The sequence below is a fragment of the Delphinus delphis genome, chromosome 15 (genome assembly GCF_949987515.2).
Source record: "Delphinus delphis chromosome 15, mDelDel1.2, whole genome shotgun sequence".
NCBI lineage: Eukaryota > Metazoa > Chordata > Mammalia > Artiodactyla > Delphinidae > Delphinus > Delphinus delphis.
Genome location: NC_082697.1, coordinates 52,494,304 through 52,517,060, shown reverse-complemented (window position 1 = coordinate 52,517,060; position 22,757 = coordinate 52,494,304). Strand labels below are relative to the sequence as shown.

The 22,757-nt window shown below is 58.0% G+C and overlaps 1 protein-coding gene across 3 annotated transcripts in view; it reads left to right on the top strand.

Annotated features, from left to right (window-relative positions):
• The window catches only part of CORO7 (coronin 7), a 67,679-nt gene extending 45,168 nt beyond the window's left edge, over window positions 1-22,511 (top strand). For 2 of the 3 annotated variants that reach the window (XM_060031654.1, XM_060031655.1), the window contains 19 exons: window positions 4,026-4,080; window positions 4,577-4,634; window positions 4,711-4,856; window positions 4,934-5,026; window positions 5,181-5,312; window positions 6,139-6,265; window positions 6,642-6,817; window positions 7,295-7,403; window positions 7,508-7,594; window positions 7,675-7,817; window positions 7,891-7,995; window positions 8,073-8,158; window positions 8,951-9,092; window positions 9,190-9,279; window positions 10,201-10,317; window positions 10,597-10,732; window positions 11,129-11,220; window positions 11,745-11,831; window positions 11,954-12,596. In XM_060031654.1, the coding sequence (XP_059887637.1) occupies window positions 4,026-4,080; window positions 4,577-4,634; window positions 4,711-4,856; window positions 4,934-5,026; window positions 5,181-5,312; window positions 6,139-6,265; window positions 6,642-6,817; window positions 7,295-7,403; window positions 7,508-7,594; window positions 7,675-7,817; window positions 7,891-7,995; window positions 8,073-8,158; window positions 8,951-9,092; window positions 9,190-9,279; window positions 10,201-10,317; window positions 10,597-10,732; window positions 11,129-11,220; window positions 11,745-11,831; window positions 11,954-11,959 (1,987 nt within the window). In that variant the 3' untranslated portion in view covers window positions 11,960-12,596. Of the gene's footprint in view, window positions 1-4,025; window positions 4,081-4,576; window positions 4,635-4,710; window positions 4,857-4,933; window positions 5,027-5,180; window positions 5,313-6,138; window positions 6,266-6,641; window positions 6,818-7,294; window positions 7,404-7,507; window positions 7,595-7,674; window positions 7,818-7,890; window positions 7,996-8,072; window positions 8,159-8,950; window positions 9,093-9,189; window positions 9,280-10,200; window positions 10,318-10,596; window positions 10,733-11,128; window positions 11,221-11,744; window positions 11,832-11,953; window positions 12,597-20,462; window positions 20,548-21,372; window positions 21,510-21,865; window positions 21,932-22,355 lie in introns of those variants that run through there. The other variant, XM_069541403.1, reaches the window with a different exon arrangement.
• The last annotated feature ends 246 nt before the right edge of the window (window positions 22,512-22,757 follow it).

Genomic DNA, 22,757 nt, shown 5'->3' with positions numbered 1-22,757 from the left:
TCTGCACTTGTGGTCAGAGTCATGCCTCAGAGCCTTTGGGGACCCAGCTCAGCTCCTAACTTACAGCCGGCTCCAGGACACCCGCCACCCCGTCGTCCAGCCCAGCCCACAGTCAGGGCTTGGCTGGGCCAGCTCAAATCTCAGGGGGTGGGGCCTGAAGGCTTATCCCAGCAGGCTGGGCCACACCAACTTGCATGGTGTTTGAAGGACTGGATCACCTCCAGAAGGCAGGATAGCCTCCGTGTCCAGTCTCTAACAGGGCTAAGCAGGGTCCAGGTGCAACGGTTACCTCCCAGACTTTTCTTCTCAGCTCTTCGCCTCCTCAGGACCTCTCCCCAACACGGCCCCCTTTCAGGATGGGCAGAGGTCTCCACCCCATGCTTTTGTTGTTATATGTGGCTGTGGAGTGTGCCTTGCACACCTCTAAACGTCCGTTCCTAGGCCAGTGCAGGCCCTCAGGTGTGCTTCATTTGGCTCCTGTGGGACTTTTTAAAAATTTGAAGCCATTGCCAACATTGAAAAATCCAGTAGTTTCACATTAAAATGGGACTTCCCAGCTTGCCTTGAGTGGGAACTCTCGGCCAAGGCTGGGCAGCAGCTGCCCCCTGTGACCAAGGCCCAGACTCACAGGTGGCCCCAGTCCCCACCAAGCCTAGTTGTCTCACACCAGGCTGCTGCACAGTTTCCTGAAGCATTTGAGTTTGCGGTCAGCTCAGACTGTCCCTATGCCTCTGCCCTTGGGCCCTGTGTCCCCTAAGGCCCTCAGGAGACCCCAGCCTGACTCTCCTCCAGGAACAGGACTTCCTGACAGGTCCTGAATCTTCTCGCCTCTGTGGCCATTTCTTGCTGATAGTGAGATCCCACCTGCCTAAAGGATCCATCCCCTGCCCCAATCCTAAGCCTGGACTCACACAGGCCATGCTCCTGTCCACCCGGAGGTTCAAGGACAGCTTCCAGGAGGCCCCCCTCCCCAGTATGTCCATCCTGTCCTCATTTGGCTTCAAGGCACCACCTGCCTTAGAACCTGGTTCTAAGGGAGCAAGGAAGTGGGGGGCAGGGTTTGGTTCAAGGGGGTCCCCACTGCCCAGCCTGGGTGACAAGAACTGGGGACCTGTTCTGCTTTGGACCAGTGCCAATGCCAGGATGTTTAGGTGGTGGGTCTGAGTGGGAGAGATGGGCTGGCAGGGAGAACCAGAGGAGGGTTCTTGAAACTGTATTTCCTGGCAGGCTCACCGCGGTACTTCCTGTGTTATTTGCAGCAATATTGGGAAAGCTGATGGGAGTATCAGGGGGTAACCCCTCCCCCACGTGATCCACTTGATACCACCATGGTTCTGCATCTTCTGGGACTTGGGCTCAGGGGTAGGTGGCAGGTCTGGGCTCTAGACCTTCTGTGGCTTTGAGTCTTGAGGAGACTCCTAGATCTGGGTCAAAGCCTTTCCCAGTGGCAGGCCCAGATGCCAGCCCTCCCCCATTGCCATGGCAGCAGGAGAGATGCCCATGCCAGCTTTCCCACCCTCTGGCCCTATGCCAGGCTGGGGCTTGGTTCTGCATTCCAGACCCAGACCTGGCTTGGCTCTCTTTACAAGGCCCGGGGTCAGGCCCGTGCCAGCTGTTGGCCAACTCTTGGGGCTGGGTGCCATGACCCCATTTCTTGGCCTGTGCTGTGGTGGGTAGAATGCTCCCGCCTGACGGAGCTTCTCAGGTAGCTCTGCCTAAGGCGAAGAAGACTGGCCTGACCTGTCAGAGAAGCCAGCCCTGCCCTCCTTGACTTCCTGCCCCTGCAGCCCTAGCACCTGAGTCATTGGGCCAGCCAGCTGGGCCTGATGGGGCAGGGGCACAGGGGTGCCAGGTCAAGCCTCTTAAAGAGGTTGGTTTAGAGCATAGGTGAGCCATTGATGCCAGGGTGGAAACTGCAGGCCGATTCCCCATTTCTTGCCAAGGCAGCAGCAGGGTGATGAGAGTCCCTGCCCAGCATACTTGCTCTCAGACTCTTGTTTTCCTTCCTCCTGCCTATCTCCACATGGTGACTTATGCTCAGCACAAATCTCATCCTCTCCCTCTTCACTTAAGATGTGTCATTTGCTTCTCTATTGCTCATCCGATGGGGGGAGGCAGAACCCTCCTCCTGATGTACTAGGCCCTGCTCTGTGTGGCCTCTACCCACCCCATCCTGAGCCTAGCCCCTCACCCTTACTGCCCAGACCACCAGCCATGTCATTCTACTCCCTGTTCCGCAAACAGGCTGTGCACCCGCCTGCCACAGTGCCTTTGCATATGCTGCCCTTTCTGCCTGGAACTCTCTCCCCTTGACGTGGTTGATCTCTCTTAAACTTTGGGTCATAAAGAATGCCCACTCCCCTGTGGCCAGTCAGAGTCAGGCCCTTCTGCTCCCTGCTGTGTGTCCTCAGAGAACTTTTCCTTCACGCGTTTGTCTGTGGAATTCTGTCTGCCTCTCACCCAGGCTGTGAGCTTTTGAGGCCAGAGGTGGGGTCTGCTGCACTCACCTTTGGTCACACCTGCCAGCCCAGCTGAGGGCCAGGCGCAGACCAGCTCACCAAGGGAGTGAATGATTGTGGATGAACTAGTGGGTGAGTGAAAGTCCTGTTAGAACTGCTGAAGGGACTTAGGTGTGGCCCCACTGGATCCAGCGTCAATGTGGGGGACACCTGAGGTCACATGACCACGTTGTCCCCCTGCCCCCCTCTCCCCCACAGCAGGCAGTGATCAGACCAGGTCAAGAGGGCAGTTCTGAGCCCAGCTCACCCTGCTGGGCTCAAGGTAATTAGAGGCTGTGTTACTCACAGGTGACCAGCCCAAGGCACTCCAGGAAGCTATGGAGCCACCCAGGGACCCACCCAGCTTCCCAGTCCACTCTGTGGCTCCCTTCCAGCAGGGTGGGGAGGGGTGGTGGGCAGCTGGCTGGGCAGGGGAGGGGGTGGGCTGGACCGTTTGTTGCCTGGGTGAGGGATGGAGGCAGCTGCCACAGCTGGGCGACCTCTGACTGCTGGGACCACAGTGAGGAAGACGGGGTTCCATTTGAGGATGAGTGTCAGCGTTGAGGTGGGGGTCCAGGCCCATGGGTCCCCAGGTGAGAGCAGAACCAGAAAACCAGGAACAGGAAACAGAAACAGATGAAGACACCAGTCTGAGTTCTCCTGGGTGCCCCACGTCCAGGAGACTCTGGGCCTGGAAAACAGCAGTCAGGGCTAGGGGCTGCAAAGGGGCCCTGCAGGGCCTGGGAGGGGAAGGGGAGTGGTAAATCTCTGGAGAACAACAGGCTGTTGGCCGAGACAGGCAACACAGAGCAGCAGGGGCTCTGGGGGCTTCCAGCCTCTGCCCCCGCACCAGGGCCCCACCTGGGGGACAGAGAACAGGGAGGCCAGGGAAGCACGGCAGGAAGGAGCCCCTGCTCCTGGCCCCTGGCTCAGGCTTGGGCACTGGGGCTCAGAGATGGTGCCTAGGGGAGTTCTGAGTCTCTAGGACAGCATCAAAGCCCAGGAGCAGGGGTGACTGAGGAGAGGGTCCCTAAGCCTGGGTCCTGGAGCACCCAGGCCAACTGTGCCGGGTGGAGATGGAGGGGGTCCCCAGCTCCAGCACCCCTCTCACCTTCCCGGGCCTGGTGTTTAGGCTGTTGGAGGTGAGACCAGGGACAGAATGTATGTCGGGGGGCTTCTTGGAGCTGCTGAGCATGGGAAGAGATCATGGCTGAGGTGCAGAAAGAGGGGGCAGCTCCCCTGTGCCCAGGCCCAGCACAGTCCTGGGGTGAAGCAGTTGGGCAGACGGAGGACCTGGGAAAGAAAGGCTGGGACGTGAGGATGTGCTCAGCATGTCGGGAGCGCAGGGAGAGGAGGTAGAGGGTCCCTGGGGACCAGGCTGGATGCAACTGGAGGGGCTGCATCACTCCTGGCCACTGTTGTGCTTGGCCTAAGCCCCGATCTAGAGTCACGATGCTGTCAGCCTTTCCCCTGCCCCTTGGCCACAATGACTGGCTGTATCCCTATGACAGGCCGTCTCTCCCCCAGGTCTCTGATGCCCCTGCTGGATCCAGACTCCAGGCTCCTGGTCCTGGCGGGAAAGGTGAGGAGAAGCTCAAGCCCCCACCCATGTTGGCTGGTGCCCTCACTCGCCAGACTTGGCCCCAATGTTTGACCTGGCCAGCCACCTGGGAGAGTGGGGAGTGCAGGATGCTATTCACCCCGGAAAGGAGGAGCTAGAACAGTGCTGCCCAGACTCCACCCCTGCCAGGGGCTCCAGGCACATGGGGCTCCAAGTCTCCATTCCATGCAGTCGGGATCACTCCCTAGAATGTCAGCTTCGTGAATCCAAGGCTGAGAATAGAGCAGAGTCAGCACACACCAGACACTTTGTCCTACTGAACGTATACCCCTGGTGCTCATTCGTGCTCCATGATGATGAACAGGCGAGGCAGAGTCTACCAAGGGCTCAGCTCAGCGCCCAGCGCACATCAGCGCCCTGTAGACGTTGGCTGTGGCTCTGTGACTCCATCCTTGGGGAGGGACGGGGTGGCTGGAGCTAGAGTCAGCGAGCAGCGCTCGGGTGGGGATCGTTTCAGGGCGACAGTCAGCTGTACTGCTATGAGGTGGCCCCCGAGCAGCCGGCACTGAGCCCAGGTAAGCCCTGCTCCCCGCCCTGTGCCCCCTCCCCTCCCCGACCCACTTTGACTGTCCTCCACGGTGTCCCTGATAGTGACCCAGTGCCTCCTGGAGAGCGTGCTGCAGGGGGTGGCCCTCGTGCCCCGGCGAGCACTGGCCGTCATGGGCTGCGAGGTGCTTCGCGTCCTGCAGCTGAGCGACACAGCCATCGTGCCCATCAGCTACCACGTGCCCCGCAAGGTGAGGGGGTCCTGCGTGAGGGACTGGGAGGGCCTGGGGGACTTGACCTCACTGCCTGTGTGCTTGTGTGCCACCAGGCTGTGGAGTTCCACGAGGACCTGTTCCCAGACACTGCAGGCTGTGTGCCCGCCTCCGACCCCCATGCCTGGTGGGCTGGTAGCAACCAGCAGGTAAGGCCAAGGCCTGGCTGACTGCTCCTGGCCTGCACCACCGGCAGCAGCCGCGTCCGTGGCACGTGGTCCACCTGTGCACTAACTCAGCTGCCTGGTGTCCCCTATCCCCACCCCAAGCCCTCCTGCCTCACCTGCCGGCCTCTACCCACAGGTGCAGAGGGTCAGCCTCCACCCAGCCTGCCGACCCCACCCCAGCTTCACTTCCCATCTGGTCCCCCCTGCAGAGCCCACCCCGGAAGAGGCCCAGCCTACAGAGACACCTGTGGGTGATGCGGACCCCAGCGTGAGTATCAGCGTAGCCCACCTGGCTTCCCCGTTGCAATGCTGCAGCAGGGGCCCCAGGTCAAGGCAGGAGTGTGTGGCCTGCCCGATGGTCTCAGAAACACAAGAAGCATAAATGAAGAACCTCCGTGTTCTCAAAATTGAGCAAATGCCTAGAAAGTGAGACTTATATATAAAATCTGGATTTCTAGTTTCTCTTGAAAGATCTTTTTTTTTTTTTAATTTACTATTTATTTATTTATTTATTTATTGGCTGCGTTGAGTCTTCCATTGCTGTGCGCAGGCTTTCTCTAGTTGCGGCTAGTGGGGACTACTCTTCGTTGTGGTACAGGGGCTTCTCATTGCGGTGGCTTCTCTTGCTGCGGAGCACGGGCTCTAGGTTGCATGGGCTTCAGCAGTGTGGCACACGGGTTTCAGTAGTTGTGGTTCGCAGGCTCTAGAGCGCAGGCTCAGTAGTTGTGGTGCACGGGCTTAGTTGCTCCGTGGCATGTGGGATCTTCCCAGACCAGGGGCTCGAACCCGTGTTCCCTGCATTGGCAGGCAGATTCTTAACCACTGTGCCACCAGGGAAGACCCTCTTGAAAGATCTTGACCATTCTGGGCCCACCTTCCCAGGAGCAGCAGCTGCTACCTGCTGTCCCACATGCTAATGCTCAGCTCACCCCATGTTACCTCCTGCCCATCAGCGATTGCGTCCCCACCCCACATCCCACGGTGGGGCTTCCTGCCTACCCCAGTGTCCCAAAGTGATGACCCCGGCATCTCCTCTCTCTTTGGCTGACCACCCGCCTGACGGGGCTGCTGGCTGACCGGAGCTTTTCTCCCAGGAGGGCTTCTCCTCCCCTCCCAGCTGGCTGACCTCACCCTCCACGCCCTCCAGCCTGGGGCCCTCGCTCTCCAGCACCAGCGGCATCAGCACCAGCCCCAGCCAGAGGTCCCTGCAAAGCCTGCTGGGTAAGTGCCTCAGTGCGGGGCTAACCCCCTACCATGGGAGCCCTGTCCACCCCCACCCCAGCCACCCTCCTCTGCACCCCAGTCCTGCCTCCCCCCACAGTCCCGCCTCCCCTCCTGGAGGAGTCACTTCTTTGCGGGATGAAGAGAGTCTCACCTGTAAGAGGGTGGCCTAAACGTTCCGAGATCCCTCGAGTCTCGTTCTGGGCGAGTTGTGTTGGCTGGACTGGCAGAAATCTGGGCACACAACCTGCACGGTCCTTTGCTGAGGGGAGCAGGCAGCCCGGACTCAGGACTGGCCCGGGTCCTCCTGCAGGACAGCGCAGGGCAGGCAGGGCACCCTCACCTCACGTGGCTCCATGTCCCTGCTGCCCGCCAGGCCCCAGTTCCAAGTTCCGGCACGCTCAGGGCACCGTCCTGCACCGAGACAGCCACATCACCAACCTCAAGGGGCTCAACCTCACCACGCCTGGCGAGAGCGACGGCTTCTGTGCCAACTGGCAGCGTGTGGCCATGCCCCTGCTCAGCAGTGGTGGGCAGGTGGCCGTGCTCGAGGTGAGGGGCCCCACCCTGCCGTGCTGTCCCCATGTCCCTGCAGGACGCTGAGGGCATCAGGTGCCCACACCAGCTCGCATTCTCTAAGCACAAACCAAGTGCCCAGCATCCCATGTGGTGTGGGGGGGGTGCTACTCTTATCCCTGTTTTACAGATGAAAGCAGTGAGGCACAGAGAGGCTTAGTGACCTGCCGGGTCACACGCTGTGTAAGTGGTGGAGCTGAGAATTGAACCCAGGCCACCTGAGCCCCAAGCCTGAGCTCTTTCCACCACTCCATGCTGCCTCCCTCACTTTCCGGGGCTTGGCACTTGGGGCTCAGAGCGCAAGGTGGCTGAGGCAGAGAGCTTGGGCCACCTGGTGGTGCATCATCAGCTGCAGAGGGTGTGGGCCCAGGCATGCTGCTTGCCCTGCAGCCCTGGGGACCGGACTCTCCTGCACGTTACTGATGGGCCTCGGGGTGGGGGCACCTCCCACAGCTGCGGAAGCCCGGCCGTCTGCCCGACACAGCACTGCCCACGCTGCAGAATGGGGCAGCCGTGACCGATCTGGCCTGGGACCCCTTTGATCCCCACCACCTCGCTGTGGGTAAGGAGGCTGGGCACTGGGCTTGAGGGAGGGTCCCAGGGTCCTCAATGGGAACAGAGAAGGGGGGCCTTGGGTCAGCAGTGATGAGCCTGTGCTCTCTGCAGCTGGGGAGGATGCCAGGATCCGACTGTGGCGGGTGCCCCCAGAGGGCCTTGAGGAGGTGCTCACCATGCCTGAGGCCGTGCTCACAGGTCAGGGGGGCCTGGGTGGGGGCTGGGGGGTGGGCGGTGGCTCCTGAGGGGCTCAGTGTCACCCCATGCCTCGCCTCCAGGCCACACGGAGAAGATCTATTCTCTGCGCTTCCACCCGCTGGCAGCTGACGTGCTGGCCTCCTCTTCCTATGACCTTACCATTCGGATCTGGGACCTTAAGGCTGGAGCAGAGCGGCTGAGGCTGCAGGGCCACCGGGATCAGGTAGGACAGCATTGGGGGCAGGTGCCCAGCCACAGGGCAAGAGGCTGCTTCTCACATCCCCACCTGCCCCCAGATCTTTGGCCTGGCCTGGAGTCCTGATGGGCGGCAGCTGGCCACTGTCTGCAAGGATGGGCACTTGCGGATCTACGAGCCCCGGGGTAGCCCTGAGCCCCTGCAGGTGAGCAGGAGGGGCTGGGGGCGGCCCTCAGACCTGGCGGGGGTCCCAGCTGGGCCTCATGTACTGTATCTCAACAGGAAGGCCCAGGGCCTGAGGGGGCCCGTGGAGCCCGCATTGTCTGGGTGTGTGATGGTCACTGTCTCCTGGTGTCTGGCTTTGACAGGTGAGAACTCTGGGACCACTATTCCCATCCCCAGACTTCAGCAGCCACCTGTGCCCCCTCCCCCAGATACACATACACGTGTCAGGCATGCAGAAGCTGTCCCCAACTCTCATTTATTGGACAGGTGGATGGATGGATGGATATGTGGATGGATAGATGGATGGGTGCATGGGTGGATTGATGGGAGGGAAGGAGATGGGGAGGAATGAATCAACTAGGGGCCCAGAGGGATGAAAGCCATCCTTGCTGCAGAGCCCATATCTGGTGGGGATCAGACGAAGCACACAAAACACAGAACCAAGCCTCCTGGAGAGGTCCAAGGGATGGGCATTTGGTGCTCTGAAGGAAGGATCAGGGAGGGCCTCCTAAGAGAAGTATCATCTGAACTGGGTCACAAAGGGGCTGGTAAACACAGACCCGGAGGAGAGGGCATTCACCTCTGGGTGGAGTGTCCCAGAAGGTGACCAGCCTGGCTGGAGCAAAGGGCCTGGAACAGAATGTGGGGAGAAAAGTCCAGACTTAATAGCCACGGTGGCCATGGGACAGGAGTGTGCTGAGGAGGGGCAGAGGGGTCAGAGGTCCGGGAGGAGGCAGGGTGGCAGGTTAGAAAGCTATTGTATTAGGCCAGGCCAGTGGTTCTGAGGCTGGGTTAGGAAGGAGGATGGGCAGAGGCCTCTCCTCCCACCCCGAGGCCCTCAGGCCTCCAGCCCCGCAAGATTGGGGGCCTTGCTGGAGTCCTTGCCATGCCCCAGGGCCCTCCAGTTCTGAGGACCTGCTTCTGCCCCCCTGCAGCCGAAGTGAGCGCCAGCTACTCCTGTACTCGGCTGAGGCCCTGGCCAGTGGCCCCTTGGCAGTGCTGGGGCTGGATGTGGCTCCCTCGACCCTGCTGCCCAGCTATGACCCAGATACCCGCCTGGTGCTGCTCACGGGCAAGGTGGGCTGGGGTGCACAGGCGGGGGCTTTGGGCAGGTGAGAGGAGGTGGGGGGAAAGGCAGCTAATGCTGGCCACCTCACTGTTGCCGTCCCTCCAGGGCGACACCCGCGTGTTCCTGTATGAGCTGCTCCCCGAGGCCCCCTTCTTCCTGGAGTGCAACAGCTTCACATCACCTGACCCCCACAAGGTGAGCCCTCGCACACGCACACGCTCCCTGGTCCTCCTTCCGTAGGTGGGACCATGGGCTACCCGCCCTCTCGTGGCCATGTGCAGGACTGCAGGGGCCTGTGGGGCCCTTGAGTCACTGGGCCGGGTGGGGTGTGCCCAGCAGCCTCGGGAACTGTTTTTTGTTGTTTTTTTTTAATTTATTTATTTTTGGCTGTGTTGGGTCTTCGTTTCTGTGCGTGGGCTTTCTCTAGTTGCAGTGAGCGGGGGCCACTCTTCATTGCGGTGCGCGGGCCTCTCACTGTCGCGGTCTCTCTTGTTGCGGAGCACAAGCTCCAGATGCGCAGGCTCAGTAGTTGTGGCACACAGGCCTAGTTGCTCCGTGGCATGTGGGATCTTCCCAGACCAGGGCTCGAACCCGTGTCCCCTGCATTGGCAGGCAGATTCTCAACCACTGCGCCACCAGGGAAGTTCAGGAACTGATTTTTAAACTCAACCATTTGTTAAAAATTAAACTACGTAAGTTTAAGTTTTATGAACCCACAAATAAGTTACAGTAAAGACCAAGGCAATAGATACTTAATTTATCACTTCCTAATTATTTTACTTGACTTCACTATTATTTGTACTGTTGAGGTTATTTACATCTGTGGGCCCTGTCTGGCAGAAATATTGTATCATGGGCTGCTACTGCACATCTCTTCCCAAATCTGCATTCACCCAGTCATGTTAGTAGTGTGAAATTGACATGGTGGGAGTTTTCACACCATGGAAATAGGCAAATGCTACAAACCGGGGCATTTTCCCTCCAGAGAGCTAGTTGTTAAATATCACACCACTCTCCAGGGATAGGCCTTGGTCTTGATGGTCCTAAGTGAGGGGGCCCCGGTGCTCAGTGTGAGCTCTGGACTCCAGCCCCAGCTCGACTCCCTTGCCGCCCCAGGGCTTCATTCTCCTGCCCAAGACGGAGTGTGACGTGCGGGAGGTGGAGTTTGCCCGTTGCCTGCGACTTCGCCAGACCTCCCTGGAGCCTGTCACCTTCCGGCTGCCCCGAGTCAGGGTGAGGTTGGGGGCCCAGCATGCCAACGCCCAGCACCCCCTGCCTAGCTCCTGTCAGAGGCTTTGGGGCCTGACTGGTCTTGTCACCAAACTGCCCCACTCACTGCTCTTTGGGGCACCTGTTCCCCTTACTCTGCTGGTGTTCTGAAACTTGCAGAAACCTCAGATTGGGGTCCTGGGTCTTGCCATGCCCCCCTCCCAATGGATGCCTGTGTGCCCTAGGCCTCTGGGCACAGAGTAGGTCAGTATCTCAGGGCAGCCCCTTACTCCCTCCCTGCAGAAAGAATTCTTCCAGGATGACGTGTTCCCAGACACCGCCGTGAGCTGGGAGCCGGTGCTCAGCGCTGAGGCCTGGCTGGGAGGCGCTAACGGGCAGCCCCGGCTTCTTAGCCTGCAGCCCCCTGACATGACCCCAGGTAGGATGAGGGACTGGGCTGGGGGGGCAGGTAGGAAGCAGGGGAGTGGGTGGGGGTTGGGGAAAGGGGCAGAAGGCCCAAGTCCGAACCTCCATCCCTGCTGGCAATCAGAAACCTCTAGTGCTCCCAGGGATGGGGTGGTTGCTCTTCAGACTTGGTCTCTGAGGCCCTGGAGGGCAGGGCCCAGGGTCTGTGTTTCCATCACAAGCCCTCCACCCCCAACACACATGTGCACGTGCACACAGCCTGGTGCCAAGGGCAGGCCTTGTGAACCGAAGCGCCACCTCTGCACTCTCTGCCATGGAATCCCCCAGGGGCTGGTACCAAGCGGTTAGGCCAGGAGGCCCCACCAAAGGGGCTCTCTGCTGCCTGATGCTTGTTGCTGTCCCACCCCAGTGAGCCAGGCCCCCCGTGAAGGCCCAGCCCGGCGGGCCCTATCCTCAGCACTCTACCTGGAAGAGAAGTCGGACCAGCAGAAGAAGGAAGAGGTAGGCATGGAAGAGGGCTGGCCGCTGGGGTCACAGGGCCCTGGCTGCTCCTGGTGACTGCCCTTCAGTTCTCTAGTCCAACCCAGATTGGGCAAGGAGCGAGTGTCACCCACTTGTCAGTAGGACAGGGAAGACCTTCCAAAGCCCTGAAGGTGACTGCTGCCGCCCCCAGGGCACAGGGCTCAGGAAGCCAGGGAAGGGTGGAAAGAGGCCCCACCCTAGCCTGGCCCAACCCAACCAGACCCAAGTGCGCTGGGGACCCTGGTGCATATTTGAGCGTCTGAGGCAATATGTGGAGACAGCTGCCCTGTGACTCTTATGTTCCGTGTTAGAGTCTGTCTGTGTCTGGCTCCCCCGTCTCTGTCAAGGTATCTTTTTCAATGAAAACCATCAGCTTTGTCAGGGCTTTAATGAAAATGATTCTCCCACAACTTTGAACCTTGGGGTTCCAGCCTTGGCATCTGACATTCTTGGGGTCAGAAGCCATGTTCCCTTCCCACCTCTTCTCCCGTCCCCTCTCCCAGCTGCTGAGTGCCATGGTGGCAAAGCTGGGGAACCGGGTGGACCCGCTCCCACAGGACTCCTTCGAAGGTGTGGACGAGGACGAGTGGGTGAGTGGACAAGTGGGCCCTGCTGCCTGTCCCATCTCTCCCCGACTCACACCTGCCGCATGCACCACCTCCCTCCCCCAGGCCCTCTCAACTCCCTCCCACTTCTTGGTTTATCTCCCCAGGACTAGCCTGCCCACCAGCCACCTCTAGCCTCACCTGCCACTGCTGCCTCCTTGAACCACCTGGTGCCCCTTCACACCTCACGTCTCACCCTCAAACTGGAAGCCACCTCTTGGCCGGGGCACACCTCACCCCAGAAGGCCTGGCTTCCTTTGGGTCTTGGGCATTTCCGTAGCCTCTGGGCCCTGCTGCAACCCCCATGGATTGTCTGCATCTCTGCATTTTCTGGGACCAGCTGCTTCTCCTCAGCTGCCTGCTAGCATGTGGAGCCAGGGGCATGGGGGTGGGGTGGGCGTGAGGGCTCAGTGGCATGTCCCTGGGCAGCCGTTGGGCTCCCTGTCCCCTCTACTCTGACCTGGGCTGGTCCCAGCTTGGGCTGGCTTCGCCCAGCACCTTGTTATCACATGCCGTCCTATCTTGCCTGCTGCTCCAGTTCTGGTCAAGGGCCTAGGGGGCTGGCCCTCCACCAGGCCGTTTGGAGCATCACCAGCCTCAGGGGCCTGGGACCAGTAGCCCTGCTCCCCAAACTTGAAGCCAGGAGGAATGGGCATCACAGAGCTGATAGCCCAACGAAGAGGGTGTGAGCCCCGCAGGGACTAGCCTGCACGTACCCTGGATGTTTTTAGCAATTAAACTTTTCTAAGCTGGCCACCTCTCGTGTCGCTGTGGTCTCTGGCTGGCTAGAAGGGGAAGGGGACAGGAGTATGGGTGAGGTCGGTTTGGCCCTGGGCTCCCGCTTGTCCCAGGCCTCACTCTGCTCCTGCTGGGAATTCATTCATTCATCCAACACGCTAGTATCCAGCAGGGCTCTGGATGGCAGCTCCTGTAATGAACGGGAGAGACATGGCTTCTCGAAGCACTTAGTATAATCTTAGTAGGCCAGGGTGAGCCGGACCATGTGCAAGTTCGCAAATAGACAGTGCAAGGAGGGCTGTGAAGTAGATAAACTACGTGAAAGGGAGCCACAGGGATGCAGGAGGAGACTCTAGTCAGGGTCTGAGAAGCGATGTTTAAGCTGAGAGCTAAGACCTGAAGGCCACAAAGGCATGGAGAGAGCCCTGGGAAGAACGTTTCAGACAAAAGGAAGGGCAGCCAGGGTGCTGAGAGAATAAAGAATTTGGAGAGTTGGAGGAAAGGAAAGAAGGGTAGTGGTCCAGAACATAGTAAGAGGCAGCCCGACTCTCATTCACTCAACAAACGTTTGTTGAGTGCCTTCCATGTGCCCGCCACTCTTCCAGGTGCTGATGCCCAAGAGTGGAGAAAAGAGATCAATGTCCTGCCCTCCAGGAATCCACATTCTAGTGGGAGGGAACAGATAATAAACATAAAGATGAATGAATGGTATAATTTGATAGAATGTGGTAAGAGCTTCGGAAAAAATAGGAGGGATCAAGAATGGGGCTCCCCTGGTGGCACAGTGGTTGAGAATCCGCCTGCTGATGCAGGGGACACGGGTTCATGCCCCGGTCTGGGAAGATCCCACATGCCGCGGAGCGGCTGGGCCCATAAGCCTTGGCTGCTGAGCCTGCGCGTCCGGAGCCTGTGCTCCACAACGGGAGATGCCACAACAGTGAGAGGCCCGCGTACCGCAAAAAAAAAAAAAAAAAAAGAATGGACGTTTATGGGTCTTCCTTGGTGATCCAGTGGTTAAGACTCCAGGCTTCCACTGCAGGGGGCACTGGTTTGACCCCTGGTGGGGAAAATAAGATTCTGCATGTCACATGGCATGGACAAAAAAAAAAAAAAAAAAAAAAAAAATGGAGGTTTAAACCAAATACAAGGGGCTTCCCTGGTGGCGCAGTGGTTAAGATTCCGCCTGCCGGGCTTCCCTAGTGGCGCAGTGGTTGAGAGTCCGCCTGCCGATGCAGGGGACACAGGTTCGTGCCCCGGTTCGGGAAGATCCCACATGCCGCGGAGCGGCTGGGCCCGTGAGCCATGGCCGCTGGGCCTGTGCGTTTGGAGCCTGTGCTCCGCAGCGGGAGAAGCCGCAGCAGTGAGAGGCCCGCATACCGCAAAAAAATCAAATCAAAGAATCTGCCTGCCAATGCAGGGGACATGGATTCGAGCCCTGGTCTGGGAAGATCTCACATGTGTGGAGCAACAAAGCTCATGCGCCACAACTGCTGAGCCTGGGCTCTGGAGCCCATGCTCTGCAACAAGAGAAGCCACCGCCGTGAGAAGCCTGGGCACCGCAACGAAGAATAGCCCCTGCTCACCGCATCTAGAGAAAGCCCGCGCCCAGCAACGAAGACCCAACGCAGCCAAAAACAAAAAAACAAAAAAAAAACGGACACAAAAGGCCGCATGTAGTATGATTCCATTTCTATGAAACATCCAGAAGAGACATCCATAGAAGAGGAGGCAGATTAGTGGTCACGAGGGGCTGGGGAGGGGGAAATGGACAGTGACTTCTCATGGGTATGGAGTTGCTAAGGCTGGGCTGAAAATGTTCTGGAACTAATGGTGATGGTTACACAATTCTGTGAATATACTAAAAAGCACTGAATTATGCATTTCAAAAGGGCAAATTGTGTGGTGTATGAATTCTCTCTCAATAAAGCCTGTATTAGAAAAGAAAAGGAATGGAGGACAAGTTGCAGCGATGGTAGGGCATCAGGGTGGCGTCACTGAGAAGGTAACATTGGAACAAAGACTTGAAGGAGGAGGGAGACGAGCCCTCCTTTCCAGACAGGGAACCTGGAATGAAACCTACTTTGAAGTTTCCTGTTTTCCTAAATATTTGTGAGAATTTGACGTCTTACTCATTGTTTGTGAGGTGTTGTATGTTTATTGCATGTCTTTTAGTCCCAAATATTTTGGCAAAATGGAGGGAAGAAATAGTACACACACACACACACACCCATTTGACCGGTGTTGTTCTGTTGCTCCTAGCGCCCCAGGATAAGCAGGACGGCCAGAGGGTCCTGAAACCGCCCATCAGTAGCCTCCGGTGGTCGCCGGAACGCCGGAGGCTGAGGCAGGCCCCGCCCCGACTCCGCGCACGGGCCATAGGTCTCCGCCCACGCCCCGCCCTTTCAGAAGCAACGCGCATGCCCAGCGCACGCGCTTTTTGCAGCTTCCCTTGACCTTTGACCCGCCGGCCGCCCTTGAGCCGGGGCTGAGGGGCCGGGAAGCCGGAGCCCGTGCCTCCGAAGCACAGTGGCCGCCATGGTGAGGCATGAGGAGGGGAGGGGAAGGGAGGCAGTTTCGGGGCCGGGGCTGGGAGCTCCGGCTGGACTGCGGGCGCCGCGCGCCACCTGCGTTCCCGGCGGGGAGCGGGGACTGGGGTGTCGCAGCCGGGGGTTACTGAGGCGGGCGCTGGCGACCTCGGGGCCAGGGAGAGCCTTCTGGCTGGAAGGCAGGGCGGGTCTGGCATGCCGGGAAATACCGAGCAGATGCGATCGCCGTGTGCACTAGCCACGTGCCGGCAGCCCTAGATGGAGGTAAGTCCGGCCCGCGAGCCCTTGCTCGGTCCCCGAGCTAGTTGATGGTGTCGCCCTATTATCGTCCCCATTTGAAAGCTGGTGAAACGGGCTCCGGGACTTTCACGAGGAAGTGGCAGAACTGGGACTTGAACCAGACCCTGCAACACCGAAAACTGAGCATTTCTTTGGTACCATTGACACCCAGAGCCAGCCCACAGATCTGGGCCACACTGGCTGCGTCAGGTCACCTGGGGACCTTTAAAAGTACAGGGTCCTGAGCTCTATCCCCGGTTAGAGGATTGTTGAGTGATTGAGGCAGTGGGTTTGGGGAGCCACTTATTAACTGATAGTGTTAAGGATAAGGTAGGAGCTTACAAGTGCCAGGCCCTGAGCTGAGGCTTATGTAGATTCCCATTTAATTCTAAAGAAGTCGGTGCTCTCATTGTCCCTATTTTACAGATAAACAATCTGAAACTCAGGGCATCTGACTTTTCCAGGGTCACTCACCCCAGTTTTAAGCCCAGCTGCTCTGTGTCCTGAGAGTACACATAGAACCACATTGTTCCTGCCTTGTAATAGTCACTGCCATTTTCTGAGGACCCCACCCCCCACCCCGCTGGGTCCTTCACACACATTCCTGCATGTGGCTCTGGAGGAGTTGGTACCTTAAAGGAGAAAGCAAGCGAGTCCGTAAAATAGGACAGTATTAATAGGAAAATGACATGAGCTAAGTCTTTATATATATATATATATATATATATATATATATAAAAATTTGTTTATTTTATTTATTTATTTTTGGCTGCGTTGGGTCTTCATTGCTCGGGGCTTTCTCTAGTTGCAGGGATCAGGGGCTACTCTTCGCTGTGGTGCGCGGACTTCTCACTGCAGTGGCTTCCCTTGTTGCAGAGCACAGGCTGTAGGTGCGCGGGCTTCAGTAGTTGTAGCACACAGGCTCAGTAGTTGTGGCTCGCGGACTCTAGAGCGCAGGCTCAGCAGTTGTGGTGCACGGGCTTAGCTGCTCTGCGGCATGTGGGATATGTGGGGTTTTCCCGGACCAGGGCTTGAACGCGTGTCCCCTGCATTGGCAGGTGGATTCTTAACCACTGTGCCACTAGGGAAGCCTGACATGAGCTAAGTCTTGAAGCATGTTGGGATTAGACAGTAGTGGAGTAGAGGAGAGAGGATGTTCATTGGGTTAATGGGTATGGAGTTTTGGGGGGATGGATAATGAAAATGTTATACAGCTCTATGAATATCCTAAAAAGTGCTGAATTGTGCACTTGAAAAGAGTGACCTGTGTGGTGTATGAATTCAGGATAAAGAAGGAGGGGAGCCGATCCTGGAGTAGATGGTGTGGCTGCAGTACATGACGTGGAGAGCAATGAGGGGAGAGAAAACTAGAGAAGTCATTTGTAGCCAGAGCTGGGGATGCCAAGCTGGGGGTAGACTGAATTGGCTGGCAGTGGCAGCAGAGGTAGGGTATTGTGTGCGTGTTTTGGGAGGATGGCCAGAACCCTCCTTCAGCAGAGGGAGTGGGAGGCATTTGGAAGCCCTGTCAAGTGTCACGTTCATTCAGATATGTATCGGGCACCTGCTGTGCTAGCCACAGCCCAGGCCCTGGACATATCATGGCAGATGTGACAGTTGTGGTCCTGACCTCCCTCCTGCCTAGTTGTGATGCCAGCAGCTGTTTGCAGGGGCCCTGGGTGAAGAGAGCCCCCTTTCTATCTCCATGTGTCCTTGAGAGAGGGTGAGTCAGTGGCTGTCTCTACCCACCAGCCCAAGGAACTGTGCCTTGAAGGGAACTTTGCACATCCATCTGTCCAAAGCCAGGTTGCCTTCTTGATGCACTTCACACAGGACAAACCACATTCCTTAGGGCTTCCCAACCCCCCACACTGCCTGTGGTCCTTTGCCCCAGCTGCAGGGCTTTGGTCCCGCATTGTGCCACGTTGCTCTCCAGGCAGGAAAGCATGTGTGCCATCTGCAGTGTCCCAGGCATGGAGTCTCATGGCTCTGACCTCTGCTCCTTGACCAACAGCTTGGCCTCAGTTGGATGCTGTGTTGGCCAGTTGCTCTTGCCCAGGGTCTTCAGGCCCGAGCATCAGTCAGTGGATTATGGGGTGTTTTAGGGCTTTCTGGGAGAGGCCTCAGCCAGTAACTGTCTTCATCCCCTGTGGTAGCTGCAGCTGGCACAGCTGTGCTCTGCATGAATCCTCAGCTCTGAGCACAGCTGACCCACCTGGCACTTGGTAGGTGTCTGGGTATTGAGTAGGTAGCTGAGAAGCTTGGCTGCACCTCTGATCTCTAGATCATTCAGCACCAAGCAGGATCTGGTCTGGAAGCAGAGGCAGCTGTTGAGCTGCTCAGGTGTCCACTTTTTACATGCCTTGCCTTCTGAGGGCCTTAGCCCTCCTATAAGGGGGGTATTATTCTCCCCATTTTGCAGATAAGAAAACTGAGGTTCAGAGAGGTTGAGTGATTGCCAGGGCCACACAGCTGGCAAGAAGCAAAGCGGGGACCGAAGTTATGTCAGCCTGACTAAAGCAGCCTTCTCACTTCTCTTCCAGGCTGCTTCCAGCTCCCTGGGAATGTAACCCAACATTTTGCAGCTTTTTCCCCTGAGGAATCAGAGGCTCTATCAAATGAGCTGCTGTGTTGGGCGGAGCTTTGTTACTCTCCAGTGCCTGGCCAGTGTCAGGTTTTGGGAAACAAAGAGTAGTAATAAATGAAAATCAACATTTATTGAACACCTACTATATTATCAGGGTCTGAGGCAGGCACTTTATAAGGATTACCTCATTTAATCCCCATGACAGCCCTATTGTTAACCACAATAGGAGAGGAAGCTGAGGCTCAGGGAGACTGGGGAACTTATCCAGGGCACCCAGCTGTCATTTGCACACAGGTGATTCCAGAGCTTGTCTGTGTAACCTCCGCATCACTGCCTCCCCCAGGAGATGCCTCCCGCAGGAACCTTGGTAGCTGCGGTGGGTGGACCAGGCAGCTCCCTTGGATGACTGGGGTAGCCTCTGAAACTTTGCAGGAAGCCCAGCCTGCCCTGCAGCTATGGAGCTCTGGCAGCAGGAGCCATGGGCAGGGGGTGGTGGGGGAGCTGCCCAGTTAGAGCCTCAGCTCTTAACGTTCATTATTTAGCAACAGTCACCACCTGGGCAGAGAAGTAAACACCTGACTACGAGGCAGTGCAGGCAGTGGGATGGGGCTGCTGTCAGGTGTGGCAGCAGAAGGAGGTGTGGTCGGAGGCCTGGTGGAATTCCTGGCCAAGGGAACACTCGGAATCACCTGCTGGTCAGCCTCTCAGTCCCTCAGACAGGACCAGCTGTCCATCTCAGAGCCTCCTGCCCGACTTGGGAGAGGCTTTAGGCAAGCGGGGGTTGCGGGAGAAGCCAGGTGAGACTTTCCCGTCTGAAGCAGATCCTCGTTAGTCTATTCACCTCAGTGCAGCGCCTGCAGCCCCGCCCCTCTGATCACTGGAGAGTCTTCATGGTATGAAATACGGGGCTTATGAAATTTCCACCCACTTGTGAAATCCAAACCCACTTCCAATTTATCAATCCCCACTAATGGCCTGGAACCGCATCCCACCTCACCCATTAGGAGGCCAGCAAGGCCAGTTCTGGAGTCGGGGTTCCACTGGAATCTAACAAGCCCCTCTTCGGCCTCTGGGTTGGGTCCTGATCCTTGTCATGTTGTTCAGTCGCCCTCCCTGCAGACCGCGGGATTCTGTGTGAGGTGGGCAGCCTGGGGATAGCTGATAGCACTGGCTGTGGGTTTTCTGCCCATCTTCCCCCAGGTATTAGTTGTGTGTCCTCATGTTGGTCACTAAACCCCTCTGTGTTTCAGTGTCTTGAGTTGTTGGGATTAGATGGCACAATAGATAGAATGTGTTTGTCACAGTGCTCAGCACCCTGGCTAAGTCCATTCTTGGTTGTTGGAAACCACTTGGATGTGCCATGTGAGCAGTGGTGACCTGCTGTGAGCATTCTCCGGGTGTCCTCCACGCACCCACGTTTGTACCAGCTCACACACACGCGTGCTGTCTGTTTGTAATCCTTGGTCACAGTAAGATCTGTATGTTTCCCATCTCACCCGCCTGCCTCATCTTACCTCCTACTGTTTTACAAGACCTCTGGGCTCTTGGCTGCTCCCAGGCATCCCCTACACTTTCTCCCAGTTGGACTCACCCTGGTCCCCCTGCCTAGAAAGCCCCCATCTTCCCATCGAGATTCTACCTGCCAGGAGAAGTGCCGTTGCCTCCCAGAGTCTCCCTGTCCTTCCTGAGGTGTCCCTCCGGTGCCTTTCCACGCCTCTGGTCATGCTTGATGAGATGCCCCACTTGTCTCCATGGTGCATTGGCCCACGCAGTCTTGGGGTAGAAGACTCTCGCGCTGCGCTGCAGTGGAGGGTTTCCCACAGGGCCGGGTCCTGGGTATCTTTGTGGTCCCAGTGCTAACTATCAAGCAGGGTTTGAGTGAAGGAGTGAGCCAGTGGAAGAACAGGGGTTGGCCTGCTCTCCCTCACCACTTGGTCCCTGCTGTGTTTGTCTAAATGCCCACCTAGTGGGCTTTGCTCCTGAAAGTGGAGGGTATTTTGGTCTTTTGTTGTGTTGATTGGAACTGACTTGAATAGTGTGGGGAGAATTAGAATGGCACTGCGTTTCCCCACCAGTAACGGTTGGACCAGCCAAGTACAAGAAGCTGCCGGTCGTGGCAGAGTGAATGGTGGGTCTGGGACCAGCCCTGAGTTCTGGTTCCCAGGCCACTTTGCCTTGGCTCCTGTCCGCCTCTTCCAAAGGATGAGGGAGAGTCCCGTCTGCCTCTGGGGATTCTCTTGGGTTCCCCCCCCGCCCCGCTCCCCAGGCCTGCTGTCCCATGGGCACCCGAAGCCACCCAAAGCAGAAGCTTTTTATCAGGGTGCTTTGGAGGAAGTGGTCTATGGCTGCTGCTCTGAGCTTCCTTACCTCAGCAATCCAGAAGTCTTGTCGCACAGCCACCACTTCCAGGGTCCATCACTGGGGGCTCTGAGAATGTAGCCTGCTAATAGGTGCCTGCTTTGCTCACAGGCCAAGTACCTGGCCCAGATCATTGTGATGGGCGTGCAGGTGGTGGGCAGGGCCTTTGCCCGGGCCCTGCAGCAGGAGTTTGCAGGTAAGCTTGGGCCTCTGTCTCCTTGGGCTGGGAGATCCTGCCTGGCTCAGATTTTCCCGGTAGCTCTGGGCCCCTCCCTGGCACTGGGCCAATTGTGAATGCAAGGGCCCTCTGTGGGGTGGGGTTCTGGCAGCTCAGGTCGCCTGGGGCACTTCCCATTGGGGGGGCAGACTGCTAGATCTTGGGACAATCCTATAAAAGGGAGACCTGATGGGCGTGAGCATCCGGCCAGAAATGGGCACACTGGCCCTCCTGGCCACCTGTTTTTGTAAATAAAGTTCTATTGGAACAGCCATACCTCTGGCTGTTTTCGAGGCAGAGTCCAGTAATTGCAACACAGACTAATTGGCCTGCAGAACCTAAAATACTTATTCTCTGACCCTTTAAGAAAAAGTATACTGGCTTCTGAATCTAGAGGCGTTGAAAGGGAAGAAGTCACCCAAGGCAGCCTGCTTTGGTGGCCTAGGTAACCGTAGGGCAGAGCCATGCTGCCTCCCCCTGCTTGCAGCTTCACTCTGTTCCCCATAGTAACCTAAACTCCCCAACTTGCGATGCATCCAGGAGGTAGAGGCCAGGGGAGAAAAGAGGGACAGGGTCATCTCATGGTCTAGGTTGGGGACCTGATGCCAGGTTTGACCAGCCCCTGCCCCTGTCCTCACTTTACTACCCCCCACCCCCAAAAAATTCACTCCTGGAGAAGAGATGCCCTCTGGCCCGGCTTGTCTCCTCCCCCACGCCACCTGGCAGCGGTGAGCTGCCCACGTGGAAGGCCCGGGGGAGCTCCGGGCTGCTGAGTGCCAAGTGCTCACCCGTGTGTCCCCACAGCCAGCCGGGCAGCAGCTGACGCCCGGGGACGCGCGGGACACCAGTCTGCGGCCGCCTCCAACCTCTCCGGCCTCAGCCTCCAGGAGGCACAGCAGATTCTCAACGTCTCTAAGCTGAGCCCTGAGGAGATCCAGAAGGTGAGGCCACCAGGCCAGCTCTGAGACAAGCAGACCAGAAGTGGGGATGGGGCGGCAGGCCACCAGCGTTGGGAGGGGGAAGGGGGGCAGCAGAAACGGGCAGGAGCGGGGGCTCTGGCTGCGGCCAGCTGGGATTCGAAGAAGCCACTGTCACTTGGCAGTGTTTAGGCCACAGGCAGCGGTGGCAGAGGTGTGGGCCTCCCTCAGTGGGCACCTGTCCGCTTTTCCGCCCCTCAACGGCTCCGGGTGCTGTAGCGTGGCGGAGGGGGCGAGCCCTTTCGCTTTCCTTTTTGTCATCTCCTAGCTTCCCCCGCCTCTGTAACCCAGGGACCCTCACCGTCTCCCCTCCTCTGCAGAACTACGAACACCTATTCAAGGTGAACGATAAATCCGTGGGTGGCTCCTTCTACCTGCAGTCAAAGGTGAGTGCTGGGACGGGGGCAGGCCACGGGGCCGCTTCTCACTGGGCCTCCCTCATTTCCAGGCAGTTCAGAGCTTGGCAGGAGAAAGGTCCCTGGGGCGCAGGGAGCCCCCTGAACTGCCAGTCCCTCAGGGCTCTCAGCTCCATGTGGCCCAGCCAGTGGGGCTGTGTTGGCCTGGGCCCTGTGTCACCCTGGACAGTGGAGCCCCCAGCAGCCGAGGCTTTGAAGGGCCAGGACCGCTAGCTGGTGGAGTGCTGGAACCAGCTCTCAGCTCCCAGACTCAGTCAGTGCGTCCCCGGGCCCCTCTGTTTATATTCCACTCAGGCTGTTACCTCTGACCTGCCTACTGCTCTCCAGGGAGCTGGAGCTGGACCCGGGGAGGGAAGGGGCCATCCTGCCTAACTGTTTGTGACTCCCTCCCCAGGTGGTGCGAGCGAAGGAGCGCCTTGAGGAGGAACTCAGAATCCAGGCCCAGGAGGACAGAGAGCGAGAGCAGCCGCCCAAAACGTGACCGCTCGGTGCCTCACACCCCACCCGCCCACCTCTAATTTATAGCTCGGTAATAAATGTCTTTTCTGCATTTCTTGAGTGCGCACGGCCAGATTCCAGAAGGCAGGCTGCTCTTCCCGCCAGCCGTGGGGCTGTACGTGCAGGGGAGGGGAAGCAGTGGCATCTGCCTGCCCGTTATTGGGCCTTTGACACCTAGCGGGGCCAGTGTGGGCAAGGTTGGCTAGAAGCCAGCCAGCCTGGCCCTGCTTGTCTAAGGAAGCTGGTCGCGTTCTGTCAAGTACCGGACACAGCCTCTCCTGCTGTCGCAGTCCCAATG